Source organism: Manis pentadactyla, unplaced genomic scaffold (assembly GCF_030020395.1).
Source record: "Manis pentadactyla isolate mManPen7 unplaced genomic scaffold, mManPen7.hap1 scaffold_354, whole genome shotgun sequence".
Taxonomy (NCBI): Eukaryota; Metazoa; Chordata; class Mammalia; order Pholidota; family Manidae; genus Manis; species Manis pentadactyla.
The window spans coordinates 62,565-85,723 of record NW_026644741.1 but is presented as its reverse complement, the minus strand read 5'-3'; the positions used below and the strand labels follow the sequence as shown (position 1 = coordinate 85,723).

The 23,159-nt window shown below is 42.8% G+C and overlaps 1 protein-coding gene across 2 annotated transcripts; it reads left to right on the top strand.

Annotated features, from left to right (window-relative positions):
- The first annotated feature begins 408 nt into the window (after positions 1 to 408).
- Positions 409 to 21,831, top strand: LOC118928354 (carbonyl reductase [NADPH] 1-like). Of its 2 annotated transcripts, XM_057496742.1 has the most exons (3): positions 413 to 834; positions 16,182 to 16,286; positions 21,161 to 21,831. In XM_057496742.1, exons 1-3 carry the CDS (start codon positions 546 to 548, stop codon positions 21,652 to 21,654), a joined length of 888 nt encoding a protein of 295 aa, XP_057352725.1. In that variant the 5' UTR covers positions 413 to 545; the 3' UTR covers positions 21,655 to 21,831. The 2 variants fall into 2 exon arrangements, with proteins under 2 accessions (XP_057352726.1, XP_057352725.1); XM_057496743.1 differs by lacking the exon at positions 16,182 to 16,286 and having other exon boundaries at positions 409 to 834.
- The last annotated feature ends 1,328 nt before the right edge of the window (positions 21,832 to 23,159 follow it).

Sequence of the window (23,159 nt, the reverse complement as noted above, 5' to 3'; positions counted from 1 at the left end):
TTCTCTCTTCCTAAGGAAGCCTGGGGCTCACTGTCCTCAGAACCGCTTCCCGGGCCCAAGTCACCTCATTGCCTCTTGGGGAAAAGCAAGCAAACCCACTCTGCAGGGGGACGGGCCCGACCCAGCCATAACACTGCTCCCGCTCCCCAGGGGTCCTCCCAAAGTAGTGTCCCTCCCCTGCTCTGACTCTCACCCTCCTACTGAGCCCTCGCCAACCTGTGTTGCTTTGGGGAAGCGCACCTCTTCACCCAGAATGTGTTACTGGCTCTGAAGTGGGATCACGTGAGTGCTGTGTCCTGCTGGGCCCAGGGGGCCTCACCTGGAGAGGCCGACCAAGGGAGGGGGCAGGACGAATCCTTCCGGGATGCTTGGCTCCTCCTGGAAGGAGGGTCACAGGCGGGGCTTCCCTCTCTGAATCACAGCGCTGGTTCCCAGAAGCCATTACAGAGCAGGTTCTATGGACTTTGCCAGACCTCTGCAGCCTCCACGCCCTCGGCTAGCAGGCCCGTCTGCCTTCAACACCATCACCCCCACACCGCCCAGCCATGTCATCCTACAGCCGAGTGGCGCTGGTCACTGGGGCCAACAGGGGCATTGGCTTGGCCATCGTGCGCAGCCTGTGCCAGCAGTTCTCGGGGGACGTGGTGCTCACGGCGCTGGACGCAGCACAGGGTCATGCGGCTGTGCAGCAGCTGCAGGCGGAGGGCCTGAGCCCGCGCTTCCACCTGCTGGACATCTGCAACCCGCAGAGCATCCGGGCCCTGCGGGACTTCCTGCTCAAGGAGTACGGGGGCCTCGACGTGCTGGTCAACAACGCGGGCATAGGTTTCAATGGTAAGGAAGGGGCTGGGTGCTGGGAAGGGACCGCTTGGTGAGGGTATCCAGCCAGAGTGGGCTGGGGATTCTCCTGAGCCACTGTGGGGCCTGTACGTCCTGCGGGATCCAGACGGGCTCCCTAGGGAAAGACGTCATCCTTCGGGCGTCAGGGACATTCGAATCCTCCAAGATATACAAGGCTTTCGGACACAGGATCTTTGATTTATCATGAAGCCAACTCAGAGCCTCCTCCACGTGTCTAGTTTCTGTTAACGGGACTGGGGAGCAGTTTGGTAAATTTTTCACTTACTTTAAAATAAACAAGAAACTGAAAAGAATGATACACAGAGATCCCAACCTGCTCACTTCTCATAGCCTTCTCTAAAGGTGCCAACTTACACACTTTGTAGCTTTAAAGAGCCAGCTAATTGACCCTGACACAATACTATTATCAGAACTGAGACCTTAAGTACAATTGACCACATTTCATAGGCAAGAAAATAGTCTATCTTTCTCAGAATTATCCCACATGGCTACTGAAAGGGTATCTCGCCGCGACCCTCCTTACCCAGGATGACTCAGGAGACACCGGCCCACGCAAGAGATTTTATTATCTGAAAGAGAAAGTGGCTGCTCCCAGAGAGAGAGAGAGAGACGGAGCAGCAGCGTGGTGCAGAGCTTTGTGTCTTTTATTGTGGCAGATCCGCTTGGCCTGTAGCCTTGGGGGAAGGTCGAATGTTTAGAAATTAAGTGGGAAGTCCAGTCATAATTCTCACCGGCTTATGTGCTTGGGACCGTGGGGTAAATGGAGGATAAATTACTATATTCTTACATTCTTCCCCGTTCTGTTTTCTAAGTGGTAGAGGATTTGGGAAGGGGTGAAGGTTAGTCTTCAGTAACTGCTTCCTGCTGATTAGGGGCGATGAAGTTCATTTTGTATTGATGTGGGGCGGTCCTCAGATGAGCCCTTGGTCTGCAGTGGCGATGGCGAGTTCCAGGTTTAATAAGAATCATCTTCTTTGGAGAGGGGTTGGTAATCCTGTAATATATGATGGTTAAAGGTTTGGTTAGAATTTTTTGCATGGGGCTGATTTCTATGTTTACATAGGGTGGCTGAATTATAGTATTCTTTGGGGACATATGTGTACGCAGAAAAGCAAACTGTAGGGCAAAGGGAATCCTTGATGGTGCAATCTTTTGAACAGTCTGAAAGAGAAGAAAGGGCTGGTGTTGGGAAGATAGGTCTGGTGAGAGAATAGGTGTTGAGACCAGAGTTAATAATCCTGAAGCATGACGCATGGCGGTTGTAAGGGAGGTCTTAGGACTCCGTGCGGGCAGAAACTTCTTCGGTGATGAGTGGAAGCGGAGATGAGCAGCGCGAAATGCGGAGAGTAAGAGGTCCCTTCAGGGTGGAGGAGTAGGAACCTGTGGGAGATTTGGTGGGAGGGGAATAAGGGGAGACAAATGGCTTAAGGTGGGAGTTGTGTATCCAAAGGGAAAGACCCTGGAGTTTAACTGCAGTTGGCGTGGAAAGGATAACTGTGTATGGTCCTTGCCATTTGGGAGTTAGGGTTGGTGTCTTTGTTGTTTGGAATGGGCATGGTTTGGAGAAGTTTTTCCTGTCTATGGTAATGGCCTTGTAGCCCGGGGAGGTATGTGACCTGGGTGGCAGACTGCTGAACTTGGGAGGGTGAAACCCAATAGCAGTGGTCTGAGAGAAAGTTTAAAAGGAGAATAGTATCCTGCTGAGAGGTTTGTAGGGAGGGACTGCAGGGGAGGAGATCATCTACATATTGAAGGAGGGTGGAGCTCGAGAGAGTAAGGGATTTGAGGTCTAGTGCTAGAGCCAGTCCAAAAAGGTGGGAACTATCCCTAAAGCCTTGGGGAAGGACTTGTTAAGTGGTCTCTGAATATTAAAAATTAACTTAACATAAGGAATTTCCTGCCTTGATTTTCTCTGGGACACCGGAGCCTTGGTCTGGGAGCATATCAAAAGGCTGCCTGCTCAGCTCCCAAGGTGGGCTGAGGTATTGTCTACTTGCTAAAGAATCCTGCCTCTTGAACTTCCTGGGTGTTAAAATGGAATCATATCTTCAAGATGGAATTCTTCCTGCCTTTTACTATGCCGTCTACAGCTGGATCTGCATGCTAAGTTAGTTGCTCAGTTTGCAGAATTACCTGGTCAGATCTGAAGGAGGAAAGACAGCACATAGGCTTGGGCCTTCTAGTATGCTAAAGTGAATCTTATACACAATTACAAATGATTAGCATAATAAAACATGTGCTACTCTTCTTTATCTGGGGAACATTAACTGATCTCACTGAAGAATGATTCTACAGCTTAATGTTTAACATAGTTTTAGTGGGGTGGGGGGGGGGGGGTTCCTAGCATGTTGTTACATTGCTCTGACTGCAAATATCCAGCCTTGCTTTTCCCGGAGGCCCTCACCCTACTCCGACTACACCCACGGTCTCTGTCACATTGCCCCCTCTACAGATAGAGACCCTAGCTGCTGCTAGGGAAAGGGGGCGATGACCGCTCTGGCTGCTACATGCTGAGAGGGGGCGCAGTACGGGGTGCACTTAGGTCTCCATCAGTGCTGGGTTCAGAGGCCTCAGGAGATGGGCTCATCTATCTTGGGTTACATTTCTATTGTTTTATGGCTTGTAGGCAAGATAGAACAAACTTGTTGTTAGGTTAAGTAGCAACATCTGGAGTTGGATTTTCATTTTGGATCAACTTGACGAGATTAAGAATGCATGGCTGAATATGAGGACTAGAAATAATTAAACTTTAATTGAAATAATAAGAAAAAACTAAAACATCTGGAGAATTCATAGCCAGATATTTGAGGGTGTGAGAAATACACTCACTGGTCCAAATTCAATAAGTGGACACGGAGACAAAGAGAACAGCAGAGCGAGACTTTAATGACGGTCCTGCGAGATCGGGTGTCTAGTGGGCAGGCACACCTGGGGAGTTTGGCACCAATAATTTATCTCCTAGTACGTGAGTCCCTCCCCTGGTTCCTCATTGGCTGAGTACTACAGGGTTCACATTCTTTCCCGGACGTCGCCTAAGCCAGTTATATCTTTCTTTTACATTTGTCTTAATCTTGTTGGTAGGTTTAAAAAACTCAAACAGGTATTGCCAGGCCCTTATCAATTCCCCCACCCCCACTCTCAGCCCGAGCAGCTTCCACCACGTGGCCCTTTGTTAATACCTTACTGTTAAAATGTTTAAACCTCCTGGTGGGAATAAATCACATTTAGGTTTTATACTCTTTCCTAACACGGGAAACTAGAATTCTGGATCCAGTCTATGTTCCAATGACTAGTATTAGGATTTACTATAGATAAGGCTGCATTATTGAAACAATACTTTTCTCTAAAATCACCCTCATTTTTATTAGAAGTAACCAGATCAAGAAAACAGTTAACACTTTGCTTGATTATTTGCATAAGTGCAGCAAGAAGAGCAATTGATTACATAGGTTCTTTTAAATATGCTTTGCTGGAACTTTTTATAAGGAATTTAAGATTGAACTTATAAAAGCTTCTTGAGGCCAGAAAGCCAAGCCACACTTGCCTCCAGGTTGTGCCTGCAGTACCTGTAGATTTGGGTGAATTCCTCTCTTCCTGAGGTTCCCAAGACATTCCTGAGGTTTCCGCACCTGCCAGGAAGTGACCTTCCTTACTCACCTGGTAAGGCTGCTGGGAAACCTGTAAGCAAGGTACTAGGCCTGTTCTTCCAAGGGGCTTTGTTGGCTTTATAAAGTCAACCTTAGTTCCTTAAAGCTGTCTGTTCATATCTGAGTTTACACACATGTCTCTCGGGTATAATATTCCAGTCAAAGCCTTGGTAATATAACCAGTGTTTTTAATTGATCCTCTTATAAGGAAAGCAGATTCTTATTGAATTTATGCAAATAAACATACTGCCATAAAATATAAAAAATACTCACTGAAACTTTTTAAATTCTGGAGGGGTGAGGTAGAGAGAAGGATAAATGTTTCAATACTGCTTATAAAGGTATTATTATTTATTAAACTGTTCTCAGCTTAAGAGAAAAAGCTTAAAACACTTTATCAACATTTGAAACAAAAAGCTACAAAATCATTTTCTTTAGTTTACTTAATCTTATGTAACTAATACCTGCTCTGTTGAAATCTAGTTTTTAATAATTTAGGATATTTGTTCTGCTGGAATTTAGTTTTTACTAGTTTAAGAGTAATAAAACAGTGACTATAACTGACAAAAGACTTACAAATGACAATGGTTAAAGATCTGATGACAGCTTACTGTAAGACAGTTGACATAAGGAAATTTGGGTATTTCTGTAACATAAAACATTCAGTAACAAAGTTTAGCATCAGTCTTTTTTTTTTTTCTTTTGTAGATAATTATTTTTTATTGAAGGGTAGTTGACACACAGTATTACATTACATTAGTTTCAGGTGTACAACATAGTGATTCAACATTTATATACATGACAATTCTAGGTACCAGCTATCACCATACCAAGCTGTTACAATTTCTTGACTATATTCCTTATGCTATACATTACATCCTGGTTACTTATTTATTTTACCATTGAAAGTGTGTACTTTTTTCTTTTTTTTTTTGTGAGGGCATCTCTCATATTTATTAATCAAATGGTTGTTAACAACAATAAAATTCTGTATAGGGGGTCAATGCTCAATGCACAATCATTAATCCACCCCAAGCCTAATTTTCGTTAGTCTACAATCTTCTGAGACATAACAAACAAGTTCTTACATGGAGAACAAATTCTTACATAGTGAATAAGTTACATAGTGAACAGTACAAGGGCAGTCATCACAGAAACTTTCGGTTTTGCTCATGCATTATGAACTATAAACAGTCAGTTCAAATATGAATACTCATTTGATTTTTATACTTGATTTATATGTGGATACCACATTTCTCTCTTTATTATTATTATTTTTAATAAAATGCTGAAGTGGTAGATAGATACAAGATAAAGGAAGAAAACATAGTTTAGTGTTGTAAGGGAGCAAATGTAGATGAGATGATCAGGTGTGTGCCTGTAGACTATGTGTTAATCCAAGCTAGACAAGGGCAATAAAATATTCACGTATGCAGATTTCTCTCAGAACAGGCGGGGTGAGGTTCTAAGCCTCACCTCTGTTGATCCCCAATTTCTCACCTGATGGCCCCCCTGCGACTGTGCCTGTCTTAGGTTGTTCCTCCCTTGAGGAATCTTACCCGTCTCTGGCTAACCAGTCATCTTCCAGGGCCATACAGGGAAATGTAAAGTTGGTAAGTGAGAAAGAAGCCTTATTGTTTGAAATGGTTAGCTTTTTATTTCTTTGCATATTTATGCCCTGTAGCTTCTATGCCCAGCATTTATCTTGAGGTATCTTTAGCACTTGGAAGAATTATGATACTCGGTAAATTTGATATGAGGCACGAATTCTATTTAAGGGTTGTAATTAGGAAGGAAGAAGAAAAGCTATAGAAGTAGCAGGCGGAAGAAAACATGGGAAGATTGATTATTTCTTTGACATATCTTCTTGTAGAGTAACTTCAGCATGTATAGGTTTTAAGCTACTACTTAAATTGGACGCACACATTAACATAATAGGAGTATAGTTACATAACCAAAGCATATCTGTAATTACCAGCCATCTGCAGTGAAACCAAGAAAACCAGTTAGGCACCTTAGGCATTTGTGAAAACTTATCTATGATATGGTGGATATTGTCCAACTGAACTTGAACAGTCTGAGAGAAATCAGACAAATTAAAACAACCCATTCCTGGGGACTGTTCATATCCCACATGTTATTTTACAGTAAATAGCCTGTAGTTGTAAGATTTTGGAGCGCTACAATTTGCACTTCTCCTAATTCTTGGTTGAGTTCCAACAGTATAGATCCAGTCAAATTTGTTGTTTTACTGTATGCTCAGGCCAGCTTAGATATCTCCTTCATTCCCATGGCAAGTCCAGGAACTGGTGGGATGAGTACATCTACAGCTGTAGCAGTGCGTGGATCTTTGTTGGGGTTTTTTGATGATCATCTTCTGGCATGAGTCTTCCCGAGAGTGCTGATGTTGGAAGTTCTTTTTCATATCGTATCTTAGTTCATTTTCGGGGTAGCCCAATTAGGCTTTGGTCCTCTGTATAAACACAAACAGACCTTTGCCTACACTTTTATATGCCCGTTATACCCTTGTGTAGAACTCATTGGAGGTTACCACACAGGAATTGCCCTTTTTTGTTGTTGTTGTTGTTTTTGTATTTTTTGTTTTGTTTTGTTTTGTTTTTGGCATCACTAATCTACACTTACATGATGAATATTATGTTTACTAGGCTCTCCCCTATACCAGGTCTCCCCTATAAACCCCTTTACATTCACTGTCCATCAACATAGCAAAATGTTGTAGAATCACTACTTGCCTTCTCTGTGTTGTACAGCCCTCCCTTTTCTCCTACCCCCCCATGCATGCTAATCTTAATACCCCCCTACTTCTCCCCCCCCTTATCCCTCCCTACCCACCCATCCTCCCCAGTCCCTTTCCCTTTGGTACCTGTTAGTCCATTCTTGAGTTCTGTGATTCTGCTGCTGTTTTGTTCCTTCAGTTTTTCCTTTGTTCTTATATTCCACAGATGAGTGAAATCATTTGGTATTTCTCTTTCTCCGCTTGGCTTGTTTCACTGAGCATAATACCCTCCAGCTCCATCCATGTTGCTGCAAATGATTGGATTTGCCCTTTTCTTATGGCTGAGTAGTATTCCATTGTGTATATGTACCACATCTTCTTTATCCATTCATCTATCGATGGACACTTAGGCTGCTTCCAATTCTCGGCTATTGTAAATAGTGCTGCGATAAACATAGGGGTGCACTGATCTTTCTCATACTTGATTGCTGCATTCTTAGGGTAAATTCCTAGGAGTGCAATTCCTGGGTCAAATGGTAAGTCTGTTTTGAGCATTTTCATGTACCTCTATACTGCTTTCCACAATGGTTGAACTAACTTACATTCCCACCAGCAGTGTAGGAGGGTTCCCCGTTGTCCACAGCCTCACCAACATTTGTTGTTGTTTGACTTTTGGATGGCAGCCATCCTTACTGGTGTGAGGTGATACCTCATTGTAGTTTTAATTTGCATTTCTCTGATAATTAGCGATGTGGAGCATCTTTTCATGTGTCTGTTGGCCATCTGTATTTCTTTTTTGGAGAACTGTCTGTTCAGTTCCTCTGCCCATTTTTTAATTGGGTTATTTGTTTTTTGTTTGTTGAGGTGTGTGAGCTCTTTATATATTGTGGATGTCAAGCCTTTATTGGATGTGTCATTTTCAAATATATTCTCCCATACTGTAGGGTTCGTTTTTGTTCTATTGATGGTGTCTTTTGCTGTACAGAAGCTTTTGAGCTTAATATAGTCCCACTTGTTCATTTTTGCTGTTGTTTTCCTTGCCCGGGGAGATATGTTCAAGAAGAGGTCACTCATGTTTATGTCTAAGAGGTTTTTGCCTATGTTTTCTTCCAAGAGTTTAATGGTTTCATGACTTACATTCACGTCTTTGATCCATTTTGAGTTTACTTTTGTATATGGGGTTAGACAATGGTCCAGTTTCATTCTCCTACATGTAGCTGTCCAGTTTTGCCAGCACCATCTGTTGAAGAGACTGTCATTTCGCCATTGTATGTCCATGGCTCCTTTATCAAATATTAATTGACCACATATGTCTGGGTTAATGTCTGGATTCTCTAGTCTGTTCCATTGGTCTGTGGCTCTGCTCTTGTGTCAGTACCAAATTGTCTTGATTACTATGGCTTTATAGTAGAGCTTGAAGTTGGGGAGTGAGATCCCCCCTACTTTATTCTTCTTTCTCAGGATTGCTTTGGCTATTCGGGGTCTTTGGTGTTTCCATATGAATTTTTAAGTTATTTGTTCCAGTTCATTGAAGAATGTTGCTGGTAGTTTCATAGGGATTGCATCAAATCTGTATATTGCTTTGGGCAGGATGGCCATTTTGACGATATTAATTCTTCCTAGCCACGAGCATGGGATGAGTTTCCATCTGTTAGTGTCCCCTTTAATTTCTCTTAAGAGTGACTTGTAGTTTTCAGAGTATAAGTCTTTCACTTCTTTGGTTAGGTTTATTCCTAGGTATTTTTTTCTTTTTTTGATGCAATTGTGAATGGAGTTGTTTTCCTGATTTCTCTTTCTGTTGGTTCATTGTTAGTATATAGGAAAGCCACAGATTCCTGTGTGTTGATTTTGTATCCTGCAACTTTGCTGTATTCCGATATCAGTTCTAGTAGTTTTGAGGTGGAGTCTTTAGGGTTTTTTATGTACAGTGTCATGTCATCTGCAAATAGTGACAGTTTAATGTCTTCTTTACCAATCTGGATTCCTTGTATTTCTTTGTTTTGTCTGATTGCCATGGCTAGGACCTCCAGTACTATGTTAAATAACAGTGGAGAAAGTGGGCATCCCTGTCTTGTTCCCGATCTCAGAGGAAATACTTTCAGCTTCTTGCTGTTCAATATAATGTTGGCTGTGGGTTTATCATAGATGGCCTTTATCATGTTGAGGTACTTGCCCTCTATAACCATTTTGCTGGGAGTTTTTATCATGAATGGATGTTGAACTTTGTCAAGTGCTTTTTCAGCATCTATGGAGATGACCATGTGGTTTTTGTCTTTCTTTTTATTGATGTGGTGGATGATGTTGATGGACTTTTGAATGTTCTACCATCCTTGCATTCCTAGGATGAATCCCACTTGGTCATGGTGTATGATCCTTTTGATGTATTTTTGAATTTGGTTTGCTAATATTTTGTTGAGTATTTCTGCATCTACGTTCATCAGGGATATTGGTCTGTAGTTTTCTTTTTTGGTGCGATCTTCACCTGGTTTTGGTATTAGGGTGATGTTAGCTTCATAGAATGAGTTTGGGAGTATCCCCTCCTCCTCTATTTTTTGGAAAACTTTAAGGAGAATGGGTATTATGTCTTCCATGTATGTCTGATAAAATTCCGAGGTAAATCCATCTGGCCCGGGGGTTTTGTTCTTTGGTAGTTTTTTGATTACCGCTTCAATTTCATTGCTGGTAATTGGTCTGTTTAGATTTTTCTGTTTCTTTCTGGGTCAATCGTGGAAAGTTGTATTTTTCTAGGAAGTTGTCCATTTCTCCTAGGTTTCCCAGCTTGTTAGCATATAGGTTTTCATAGTATTCTCTAATAATTCTTTGTATTTCTGTGGGGTCCGTCGTGATTTTTCCTTTCTTGTTTCTGATACTGTTGATTTGTGTTGACTCTCTTTTCTTCTTAATAAGTCTGGTTAGAGGCTTATCTATTTTGTTTATTTTCTCGAAGAACCAGCTCTTGGTTTCATTGATTTTTGCTATTGTTTTATTCTTCTCAATTTTATTTATTTCTTCTCTGATCTTTATTATGTCCCTCCTTCTGCTGACCTTAGGCCTCATCTGTTCTTCTTTTTCCAATTTCGATAATTGTGACATTAGACCATTCATTTTGGATTGCTCTTCCTTTTTTAAATATGCTTGGATTGCTATATACTTTCCTCTTAAGACTGCTTTTGCTGTGTCCCACACAAGTTGGGGCTTAGTGTTGTTGTTGTCATTTGTTTCCATATATTGCTGGATCTCCATTTTGATTTGGTCATTGATCCATTGATTATTTAGGAGCATGTTGTTAAGCCTCCATGTGTTTGTGAGCCTCTTTGCTTTCTTTGTACAGTTTATTTCTAGTTTTGTGCCTTTGTGGTCTGAAAAGTTGGTTGGTAGGATTTCAATCTTTTGGAATTTTCTGAGGCTCTTTTTGTGGCCTAGTATGTGTTCTATTCTGGAGAATGTTCCATGTGCACTTGATAAGAATGTATATCCTGTTGCTTTTGGATGTAGAGTTCTATAGATGTCTATTAGGTCCATCTGCTCTACTGTGTTGTTCAGTGCTTCCATGTCCTTACTTATTTTCTGCCCGCTGGATCTATCCTTTGGGGGAGTGGTGTGTTGAAGTCTCCTAGAATTAATGCATTGCCGTCTATTTCCCCTTTTAGTTCTGTTAGTATTTGTTTCACATATGCTGGTGCTCCTGTGTTGGGTGCATATATATTTAGAATGGTTATATCCTCTTGTTGGACTGAGCCCTTTATCATTATGTAGTGTCCTTCTTTATCTCTTGTTACTTTCTTTGTTTTGAAGTCTATTTTGTCTGATATTAGTACTGCAACCCCTGCTTTCTTCTCTCCATTGTTTGCCCGAAATATGTTTTTCAATCCCTTGACTTTTAGTCTGTGCATGTCTTTGGGTTTGAGATGAGTTTCTTGTAAGCAGCATATAGATGGGTCTTGCGATTTTATCCATTCTATTACTCTGTGTCTTTTGATTGGTGCATTCAGCCCATTAATATTTAGGGTGACTATTGAAAGATATGTACTTATTGCCATTGCAGGCTTTAAATTTGTGGTTACCAAAGGTTCAAGGTTAGCCTCTTTAGTATCTTACTGTCTAACTTAGCTCGCTTATTGAGCTGTTATATACACTGTCTGGAGATTCTTTTCTTCTCTCCCTTCTTATTCCTCCTCCTCCATTCTTCATATGTTGGGTGTTTTGTTCTGTGCTCTTTCTAGGAGTGCTCCCATCTAGAGCAGTCCCTGTAAGATGTTCTGTAGAGGTGGTTTGTGGGAAGCAAATTCCCTCAGCTTTTGTTTGTCTGGGAATTGTTTAGTCCCACCATCATATTTGAATGGTAGTCGTGCTGGATACAGTATCCTTGCTTCAAGGTCCTTCTGTTTCATTGCATTATTGCATTAAACATATCATGCCATTCTCTTCTGGCCTGTAGGGTTTCTGTCGAGAAGTCCGATGTTAGCCTGATGGGTTTTACTTTATAGGTGACCTTTTTCTCTCTAGCTGCCTTTAAAACTCTTTCCTTGTCCTTGATCTTTGCCATTTTAATTATTATGTGTCTTTGTGTTGTCCTCCTTGGATCCTTTCTGTTGGGGGTTCTGTGTATTTCCGTGGTCTGTTCAATTATTTCCTCCCCCAGTGTGGGGAAGTTTTCAGCAATTATTTCTTCAAAGATACTTTCCATCCCTTTTTCTCTCTCTTCTTCCTCTGGTACCCCTATAATACGGATATTGTTCCTTTTGGATTGGTCACACAGTTCTCTTAATATTGTTTCATTCCTGGAGATCCTTTTGTCTCTCTCTATGTCAGCTTCTATGCGTTCCTGTTCTCTGGTTTCAATTCCATCAATGGCCTCTTGCATCCTATCCATTCTTCTTATAAACCCTTCCAGAGTTGTTTCATTTCTGTGATCTCCTTTCTGGCATCTGTGATCTCCCTCCGGACTTCATCCCATTTCTCTTGCATATTTCTCTGCATCTCTGTCAGCATGTTTATGATTCTTATTTTGAATTCTTTTTCAGGAAGACTGGTTAGGTCTGTCTCCTTCTCTGGTGTTGTCTCTGTGATCTTTGTCAGCCTGTAGCTTTGCCTTTTCATGGTGATAGGAATAGTTTGCAGAGCTGGGACGAGTGACGGCTGGAAGAACTTCCTTTCTTGTTGGTTTGTGGCACTCCTCTCCTGGGAGAGCAGCGAACTCTAGTGGCTTGTGCTGCGCAGCTGCGTGCAGACAGGGTTTCTGCTTCCTGCCCGGCTGCTCTGGAGTTTATTTCCGCTGTTGCTGTGGGCGTGGCCTGGCTCGGGCAGCTACTCCAAAGTGGTGGAGTCGCATTGAAGCGGGAGCGGCTGGGAGGCTATTTATCTCCATAAGGGGCCTCCCTGCTCCCTGCAGCCCAGGGGTTAGGGTGCCCAGAGATCCCTGGATTCCCTACCTCTGGATTAAGTGTCCCACCCTGCCCCTTTAAGACTTCCAAAAAGCACCCACCAAAACAAAACAACAACCACCAAAAAAAAAATTTTTAATTAAAAAAAAAAAAGAAAAGAAAAGGTGGCCACTCGTTTTTCTTTATTCTCCAGCGCCAGCCTCAGGCATCTGCTCACCAGTCTTGCTGCCCTGTTTCCCTTTTATTGGGGTCCCTGTCCCTTTAAGACTTTCAAAAAGCGCTCGCCAAAACAAAACAGCAAAAAAAAAAAAAAAGGAGTGGTCACTCGCTTTTCTGGTGGCCTCCAGTGCCCGCTCACTGTTCTTGCTGCCCTGTTTCCCTAGTATTGGGGTCCCTATCCCTTTAAGACTTCCAAAAAGCGCTCGCCAAAACAAAACAGCAAAAAAAAAAAAAAAAAAAAAATTGGTCACGCACTTTTCTTATGTCCTCTGGCGCCCGGCCTCCGGTGCCCACTCACTGTTCTTGCTGCCCTGTTTTCCTAGTATCCAGGGCCCCCTGGCCACGTACTGTGTCTGCACTCTGGCCCGGATGGCTGGGGCTGGGTGTTCGGCAGTCCTGGGCTCCGTCTCCCTCCCACTCTGCCTATTCTTCTCCCACCGCATGTTGGGGGGATGGGCGCTCGGCTCCCGCCGGGCCGGGGCTTGTATCTTACCCCCTTCGCGAGGCGCTGGGTTCTCTCAGGTGCGGATGTGGTCTGGATATTGTCCTGTGTCCTCTGGTCTTTATTCTAAGAAGGGTTGTCTTTGTTATATTTTCATAGATATATGTGGTTTTGGGAGGAGATTTCCGCTGCTCTACTCACGCCGCCATCTTCCACCCCTCTAGCATCATTCTTTTTGACAGTGCTTTTTATAAATATGTATCAGATAAATAAGCCATATTAGCCAAATATTTTCTTCAATGAGGAGAAAAAATTTTTTCTGATATGTTCCATGGGCCCTCTGGAAAATATCAGACTGAACTAGAGGTAAAAGGCACCTTTTTGTTTTGATTTTGGGAAGCTGTTAAAGTTTTTAAGGCACTTGCCTAAATAGAATCATAAGTCACTATGAAACAATACTTATTTATTTAACCAGAATGACAATAAAAGATTTTAAAGGCAGATACAGAAGGATACACAGTTGTTAACAAAGTTTAGCTTTTAGTCTTTTTAATATTAAGATCTCATTTTCTTAAATACTCAGACAACTCACCGAGACTTTAGGCATGAGAATCTTTTGATAAAACATTTAGAAACCCTTTGTAATCTTTCAACATTAACAGTTGACTAATAAATCTTTGTTCTTCTAACAAAGAATTCTAGTTTTGCTGTGTACTTGATATTGAGACTTATTTGCTTTAATTTCACACAGCATGACTATATCAATTTTCCACAAACTTTCTACAACTTTCTTTGTTACATTCAGTGTTCTCCCTCTAAATAAACAGCTCTACTTTAGAACAAAGTTATTTTCTTTTGTCAAAAGACACATTCTTTAGCAAGCAGAAATGTTTTCCTTATTACTTTAAGTAGTTTTAATTAGAACTTAAAACTATTAGGTACCTTAAGTTTTAGTGAACACTGAGAAGTAGGCTATTGTAATCTGTTACACTAGCATTCTTTAAATTGACAAAGTTATGAACACATTTTATAATTTCTGGAACTGTGTGGTTTGCAGCCCAATCTCTAAGCACAAAATATGTTTAAACTTAGAAAAACTTTAAGATTTTAGGTTACTACAAAAATTCTCAGGCTGTTTGTATGTATACACACTGTAACACACAATTATTGTTAAGATGTTCACTGGCTACACTTAGTTTATTCATTCCCAACAACTATGATATTTTACTCAGATTAGACAAAGCTACACTTCACTTTAAGCATTTTTCTTTGAAAGATTTAGCAGATAACATTAACTAAAATGACTTTAGGTAAACTTAGGCAGCTGATAACTATAAAGACATGTCTATTTCAGTTCAACTTAAATTAGCATTAATGCTTAATATCTTCTATTAGAATTTTCTGGAAGTTTTTGAATGCCCAATTTTCACAAGCACTTGTCTCTAAATCAATTTTTATTAATTCCATCTAGAGGTAGAAAAATATTTTTCATTTACATACTTAGACACACAAACATACAGATTGTGACATAATTATACAGTGAGAGGACAGAGTTCCTGGCATGAGCCAGGAGGGGACAAGAGAGCCCGGGGTGTTGCATTGTCTAGGGGATTTTTAGGCAGTTGAGGATATTTGGGAATGTGAAGAAAGTTTAGGGGTGTAGACTTTAAGGCAAGAAGTAGGTGTTTAGGATTGCAGGGGAGACAGAGAGAGAGAGCTTGGTTCGGAGGTAGGAGAAAGCCTGGATATATGGGATCTCTTTCCATTTGCCCGTGCGCTCACAGAAGTTGTATAAGTCATGGAGAATTTTAGGATCTAAAGATCCATTGTGGGGCCATTTAGACTCATTGTCCAAGGGATAGTGTGGCCAGATCTCATTACAGTAGGGAACAGGTTTGAGGTCTGGAGTGATGTGGAGAGGCTTTAGATAAAGATTGAGTAAGCACCCTAGCAGTGAATCTGCGGGAACGTAGGGGCCAGATCCCATGGATCTGAACTGTTCAGAACAAGACTGTTCAGAAGTCGCTGAGGCATCTCTGAGTGATTGAGAAGATCACGGAGAAGACCAGGCACAGTTAGGGGGTCGTCACTACCTCTAACCCAGCCATCGAAGTGAAAACGCCAAGGAGGCTTGGTACCTGGTACCAGGAGTTTACAAGTAGATAAAGGGAGACCGGGCCTCAGTGAATTAGGATTCTCACCATGGGGAGGCAGAGAAGGGTCGACTATGGGGATGAACCGTGATTCTGAAAGTCATGGTTGGGGGTGCCCCTGTCCCAGAGGAGCCCTTGGAGGTGCCGGACACTCAACAGTCACTTCCCAGGTTCGAAAGGGACATTTAAGTCGACCATGAAGGGGAGACTCACCAAATTGAAGTCCAGTGTTGGGCGAGAAGACGAGCGACAGGGGAAATGGGCGGTGTGCCCATGGAGGAGGATCAGGCAGTGAGGGTTCCCAGAGCAGCTCAGATTCCCGGAGGAAGAGCAGAGTCAATGGGAGAGCCTCATCTGAAGTCAAGGCACCAATGAAAGGGTATCTCGCCTCCTTACCCAGGACGACTCAGGAGACACGGGCCCATGCAAGAGATTTTATTATCTGAAGGAGAAAGTGGCTGCCCAGAGAGAGAGAAAGAGAGAGAGAGAGAAAGGGAGCAGCAATGTGGTGCAGAGCATTGTGTCTTTTATTGTGGCTGATCCGCTTGGCCTCTTGCCTTGGGGGAGGGTCAGAATGCTTAGAAATAAGGTGGGACAAGAAAAGGCAAGCCCAAGACAAACCCAGCCATAATTCTCACCGGCTTATGTGCTTGGGACCATGGGGTAAATGGAGGATAAATTACTATATTCTTATAGCTATTATTTAGTGACTCTGTTCTCTTACTCCTAAAACAACAGATGATCCCACAAGATTACATTTTCAGGCACAAATGGCAATGAAAACCAACTTTTTTGGTACCCGAGATGTCTGCACAGACCTGCTGCCTCTAGTGAGACCCGAAGGTGAGTCTCGTGAGCAGACCCCACGGAGTACCTCTGGCAGGATCGGGCCCCGCTGCCCCTGACCTCATCCCCAGCCTGGCCCCCTTCTCCCTGCTCTGCTACACTGGCCCTGGGCTGTGTCTCTTCAGGGACAGGTGCCCCTCTCCCAGGACTACACACTTGGCAGTGGACATGAGTACTTCTGTCCCCAGCACAACAACCTCTTTCTTTTCTTCCAGCTCTTCACTCAAGCTTTCCCAACAGGCCCTTCCCTGCTCCCTGCCCCTCATGCCTGCAGGTCCCTGAGCATGGCTTCCTGCCCTCTGCCCTCCCTGCCTGTCTTAGTGTGATCTTATTCCAGCAAACGGAGCCTTTTCCACCCCAATTTATTAGGACTTCAAAACCCTGTCAGCTGCCTAGAACACATCCAGAGCTCATGACACTCAATTATCTGTTACTGTCAGTCAGTATTGTCCTGACATCCACCCCTCCCCTGGAATCCTCCTTGCATAATACATTTCAAATATATTCATCCTGACCCAAACCTTTTGGACTCTGACATGATCCGCCCCCTCGGATGCTAGAGGTTACCATAACCACCTCCTACTATCATTAACCAGACCCCAGAATTAGCCACCTGAGTTTCTCCCCAGGCCTCCTCCCCCAGCTCTACAACACATGCTCGGGTGTCATTTGAGGGCAATTGGAACCCAATAAGGGACCCCCTTATTGAGTCTGTTCATTCCTGAGCATTCTCTGTACTCTGCATGCTTACCCCTCCATAAAGTGCTTTAGGAGCAAAGTCCAGGCCCTCAGCATGACTTGTAGGTCTCTCTCTCATCTGACCTGCCTTTGTCCTGGCTGGTGTTACTTCTCTTTCACCAGGACTAATAGACTGAGCAAAACAGACTATCATGTTACTTTGGAGGTGACCTCCTGCACCACCTACCCCAAGGTGTGGGAAGGGATGGGGAAACACCACCCCTTCAACACACCAAATAATATGAGCATGCACTTTCAGAAAGATTAAGAGGTCTGGCTTGGAATTGACAATATGCATGTACAGTCTGTTCTGAGTTCTGCCCAGTTCCCTGTACTGTCCTCCGGGAAAGTTCTGCTATATCTTCATGATTTGGCTCAGTCAGGCCTCAAAGTGCAGCTCTTTTGAATGGCACTCTGACTCTTTCATTCACCCCAGCACCTGAGAGCAGGATGGAATTCCTTGTGCCACAACCACACATCTTATGTGTATTCCTGGTAAAATGCATACTAATGACTTCTGGCCGATTTTTTGTTTGTTTTATTTAACTGACCTGTGGGAGTTGTTGAAGGCACTGTCCTTGTCCCAGATGGAGGACAGATGACACTCCTGACCTGTGAAACCAGCCTTCAATGAAAGGAGCAAGAGTGCCTCTCTAAAGCGGGAGATAGTTTAAATGGAAACTCATATAGTATTTTGTGCATTAGAGCAAGGTTTTGTAATCTTTTGAAGGAGAGTTCTGCCATCATTTCAGGGGAAAGGCACCCACATTGTTCATGGAATCATGACTTTATTAGCTCACTTTCACTAAAGAGTCTGGGAGAAATCCCAGCTAGGAAACCAAAAGCAAATACTGCCCCTCCCCCGCATACCAGGTAAAAGGGTGCGAAGCAAAGTCCTGAAGGGTTTCCACAGAATCTCTGAAGGCAGTAGAAACTTTCCAGAAGGGGACTGTTCCTTTTGGGGTTTGTTGGCAAAAGAGGAAGGGATCAAGATTGGTGACCTTGACGATCACTGAGGAAGAACGCATGTGGATTTCTTTTTATTATTTCTTTTTTTAAACAAGAGGTATTCTGAAATAACTCACCTCATAAAATATAAGAATCTACAATGTCTAGTTACCCATGACAGAGCTTAACCAATCCAGCAATATCCTCCCTTGTCCACATAAACTTGCCGTCATTCTGAATTTGAAGAACAATGTTAGGCAGTTTGTCCTATTCTTCTTAAATTATATTATATATTTATTTTGAAAACATAAGGAAAAATATGTCTGAGCAATACCTATATTGAAATCCTGACACTCTTGTACATCAGATATTACCTTAAAGAGGTCTAGGAGGACATAAATGGTCTTCTTAAGGCTACAGGTACCAAGTAATCCTTTGAGGAAATTGTAATCAAATTTGGTTTGAGAGGGGCAGCTTTTCAATTTCCGGTAGGTCTGAAAAATTCACAGCAGGAAGCTGGGATGAAAATCACATTGCTAAAGCTCTCTTCCCCTTCTGACAATTTGTGGTTTAGAAGGATGGGTGGGTGGATATATCCTGATGCAGCGGGCTGGGTATTTTATATACTTTCAAGAAAAAGACATGGGGTCTCAAGGGATCTCATGTCACGTGCACAGCTGGATGCAGACTTGGGTGTGTGGTCTCCAGCCTGATTGCTCTTCCAAGAATTCCAAGGTCCTCAAATCTCTTATGCCAAGAGTCTCATTTGTTAGGTAAAGCCTCACCCAGCCAGGCCAGAGGGTCAGTCCGTGGAAGTCCTCAATTTATTTAGGACCACGGTGTTTCCATTTACTTACCCTTTCAATGGAAAACATGGCTTCCCTAAAGTAACTTTATTGATCTGATAAAATCGATGGCCTGCATCAAGTATAAGCACCACCAGAGAAATAGTCCTTTTTAAATAGTGTCTATCTTTTGCCTCCATCAGAGTGACTACTAAAGGGCAACTGCTTCACATAAACACACACACACACACACAGTAGCAAAATAATGCGTGGATGGCCCATAGCGCTTCGTGGAGGATTGGCTCTGCTCAGGCCAATAGAGTGTCTATGAAATGCCCTGTGGCAGCCATGAACACACTCCAGAGAAATAAATGTCTGCATCCAACTCCTGCTGTGTAACCTCCAGCAAGTGCTTCCAGCTTCCTGTGTGTGTTTCCTGTCCTGAGGTGTCAGACCACAAGGGTCCAAAGTCTCACCCAGCTGTGCCAGAACACCCCCAGAAGGCTCCCCTGTCCCTCTAGGGAGCATGACCACTGGGGTGAAAAGCTTGGAGGAAGAGAGACCTGGATGCAGCCCACATCCAGGAATTTACCCACAAAGCCCTGTGGCCTCCCAGTTCAGGCTTCCCCAGTGCACACAGACAAGTGTTTCCACAGCTGGTTTAGACCTCCTGGGATGGATGATACCGAATAGAGAGGAGGTCATCCCTACTTTATACAGTGTAAACAGCCCAGAGAGAGTTGCTAGAGTTTCTCCACCTCCTGCCTAGACTAAAGGCATGGGGGAAATTGGTGTGAGTCTGTGATTGCAGCTGCATTCTCCTCTTCCAGTCACCCGCTCTGGCTGCCTGTCCTGCTGCTTTATTTTCCTACATCCCCTCCAGTATTTTGCAATTTTAAGTCAAGACATATGTATTATTTTTTTTTTTGAGTGGCTATGCAGGATTTTAGAACATGACATATATTCTAGTAGGACCTCTAAGTGTTGAGTTCTACAACATTTGACACATAGATTCAATTGACTCTTACAATTTACATGATCTACGGGACTGGGAGGACACAAAATATCGACCTGGTTCTAAATTATTCACCTTAGAAGATTTTTGGCAGTAAATAAAACTTTGTCATTCACTTTTAATGTGGATCATATTGCCATGGATTTTCATTTTTTCTTAATTTTTTTGCCCCACAACTCCTTTACTGGGATAGAGATCAACATTCTCTGTTGGTGACAGCCTTGCCTGAATATGCACAGCAGAGAGACAGCTTTCCAGGTTCTCTTGTCTCTATTTGGTAGTATGCTCTCATGACGTTCTTATAATATTTTACATATTGATTTGAATATGAACATTATAAACCAATTTTCATAAATGTTACCATAAATTCATCTTTGAATACCTAGTATATTTTCCAAAATTATTAGGGAGAAACGTGTAATTGCTTTACACTTTTACCAGCTCTTTGAAATATAATTCTCATACAATGCACTTCACCCACTTAACTCTACAACTCACTGACGTTTAATATTCATGCTCAGTTGCGGAAACATCACCACATTCAAGATTAGAGCACTGCAATGCCCCAAAAAGAAATCCTGGGCCCTTTAGCCATTCACTGTCTTTTCCCACATTCCCTAAGCAGGCACTATTCTGCATTCTGTGTCAAGATATTCTTCGTCTGGACATCCCATGTAAGTAGAATCATATGATCTGTTCTTTGCAATTGGCCTCTTTAATTTGGCACAATGTGCTCAGGCTTCATCGGTGTGGCAGCATGGGACAGCAGGCCATTCCTTTTTCAAGCATGCCTTTAACTGTCCACGTTTCCACTACCCCACCCCGGGACCATATTAACAGCCATTAGTCAGAACTCATGAGTTGTTAAAACTACACATAAAAGCGTGCCACTCAGCCCACTGAGCTGTGTTGTTTACCGTGGCTGGAGCAGAGCAGCCTCCTTCCAAACCAGGTGCTGTGCATTCACCTTGGAACTGCCATCACTAAACCCGTCAGCTCTTTCTTGGTCAGAAGACACCTGTTCACGGAGCACTGACCCTGTGAATATAAGGTGCACACGTGGACCCAAGCTGCCTCAGGGGGAACAAAGCTGTCTTCTCATGAATAGAATGAGCACCGCCTTACAACCCTTAGCAGGTTCATTATACACTTTTTCATTTTCTTCTGGAACTTGTGGGCACTGCCCTCCCATGAGAACATTTCCTGACATCTTAAAGTGACACTTGTGGCAGGTTTCAAGATGGCATCATGTCGTTTACTCCCACAGGCAGTGCTCATTGATACAGCAACTAGTAATGATCTCTCAAAAGAAAAAGCCCAGACATATTTGTTATTTATCATTCTTGTACACTCCTTTCCACTGACTCATATCTGTTGAATTTCAGGCAGAGTGGTGACTCTCTCTAGCACACTGAGCTTGGTAGCTCTTAAACGCTGCAGCCCGGAATTGCAGCAGAAGTTTACAAGTGAGACCATCACAGAGGAGGAGCTGGTGGGGCTCATGAACAAGTTTGTGGAAGATACAAAGAATGGGGTGCACTTGAAGGAGGGCTGGCCTTCTATGAAATTGGTTCCCTATTCAGTGTCAAAGGTTGGCCTCACGGTCCTGTCCAGAATCCAGGCCCGGAAACTGAGTGAGCAGAGGAAAGGGGACAAGATACTCCTGAATTCCTGCTGTCCCGGGTGGGTCAGAACTGACATGGGGGGACCCGAGGCCTTGAAAAGCCCAGAGGAAGGAGCAGAGACCCCCGTGTACTTGGCCCTTTTGCCATCAAAAGCTGAAGGCCCTCATGGAGAGTTTGTTTTGGAGAAGAAGGTTGTACAATGGGAACCTGGTGTAGAGCTGCCTGCATGGATGCAATTATATGGAGAGCTGTGATTGAACAAAAGGACCTGAATGCTGTCAAAACAATAAGAATGATGGGGTACTCACTCTGAGTGGGATACCAATTCTGTGAAGTCTTTAGTAATTTCCTCTGTGATAAAAGGGGTCAAAAAGTGGGAAGATGATAATAGTGAATGAATATCTTAGATGAATAAATGGTTCTTTACAAATGTCTATTTGTACTGATTATTTATGTGCCAACCAGCTCAGGGAGCTAATGATGTAAAGGTTAGGCCAAGGCAAGGGGCAGGATAACTCAGGGGTTGGCAAATAGAATATAATGAGCCAGATAGAAATGACATTCAGCTTTGCAGGCTACATGGAACAGTCGTGGTGCCAGTTCCCCAGTTTCTTGTATTATTACAAGAAACCAGGCAGAGAATGCATAGGTGTGCTTTCTTTAACACCAAACGGTTTGAGATAAAAAAAAATATAGTAAAGTGTGAATTCTCAGATGGCCTTTGTAAGAAATATACATGCATGAAAGAATCCAGATAATTTGGAGGAAAATGAGCATGGATTAGGTCCAGATTTCATGATTATTTTTCATTAGACATATGCAAACTTATAAGAAAGGAAAGTGATGGCCCCTGAAGCAAGGGTAGTGCCCTGATTTCTAAAAGGGACATTGACCTTGCAAGTTTCAGCCTCAACAGAGCTGTGAATTTCCTTCCCCTAATTTTTGTCTAAACTGACATTGCACTAAAATCAATTTATATGTCAGTACATTTGAATCTCAGCTGCTGGTCTGTAAATGTATTTTGGCATCACAGAAAAAATCTTTTTTCTCCAGAGGTTAAATATATAGTTTATTAGATATACCATTTCTTAACTTTGACCTGGAACAGAACCAATAAATTTGACATTTTGCAGATTTAGGGATTATAGAATCACGAAATGAAACAACCAATCACCGGTCTGGCACAGAGTTAGAGCTCATACATAGCCCTCCCACCTGGAGCACACCTGGACTCCCACCAGGGCATGAACCCTGTCCACAGTGAAAGTCTAATCACAAGACCTATTTTCCGTAACTCTCCTTCTTGGGTTTCTCTTAAGGAAGCACAACAATCATTTTTGTCCACAGAAACAGTTAACCTTTACAAGTAATATCATTGCATCTTAGAGAAATCAAATCAATTCTGCAGGGAGATGGGCCCAAAGCCAAGCCAATGACTTGGGGTTCCTCTTTCTCCTCTGATCCCCTCCCAAAACACTTTCAGCTGAACTGCCTAGGATCTCCACCGTACACTGAGCCATTGCTAGCATGTGCTGGTTTGGGGTAGCAAGACTGTCCACCTCTACACCGGATATTATGAGTGCTTTGCCCAGGTTTGTCCAAGGTGCCTGTGCAGAAGTCAGCCAAGAGTTTTTCCATTAGGAACTTTCTGGAACAATCTGACTCTAACTCTCAGGGGGAGATATTTTCCTAGTCTAGGGAAAAATACATTTGAAACCAAAAGAAGTCAAAGGGAGAAATAAAGTGGGAGAAACTCATA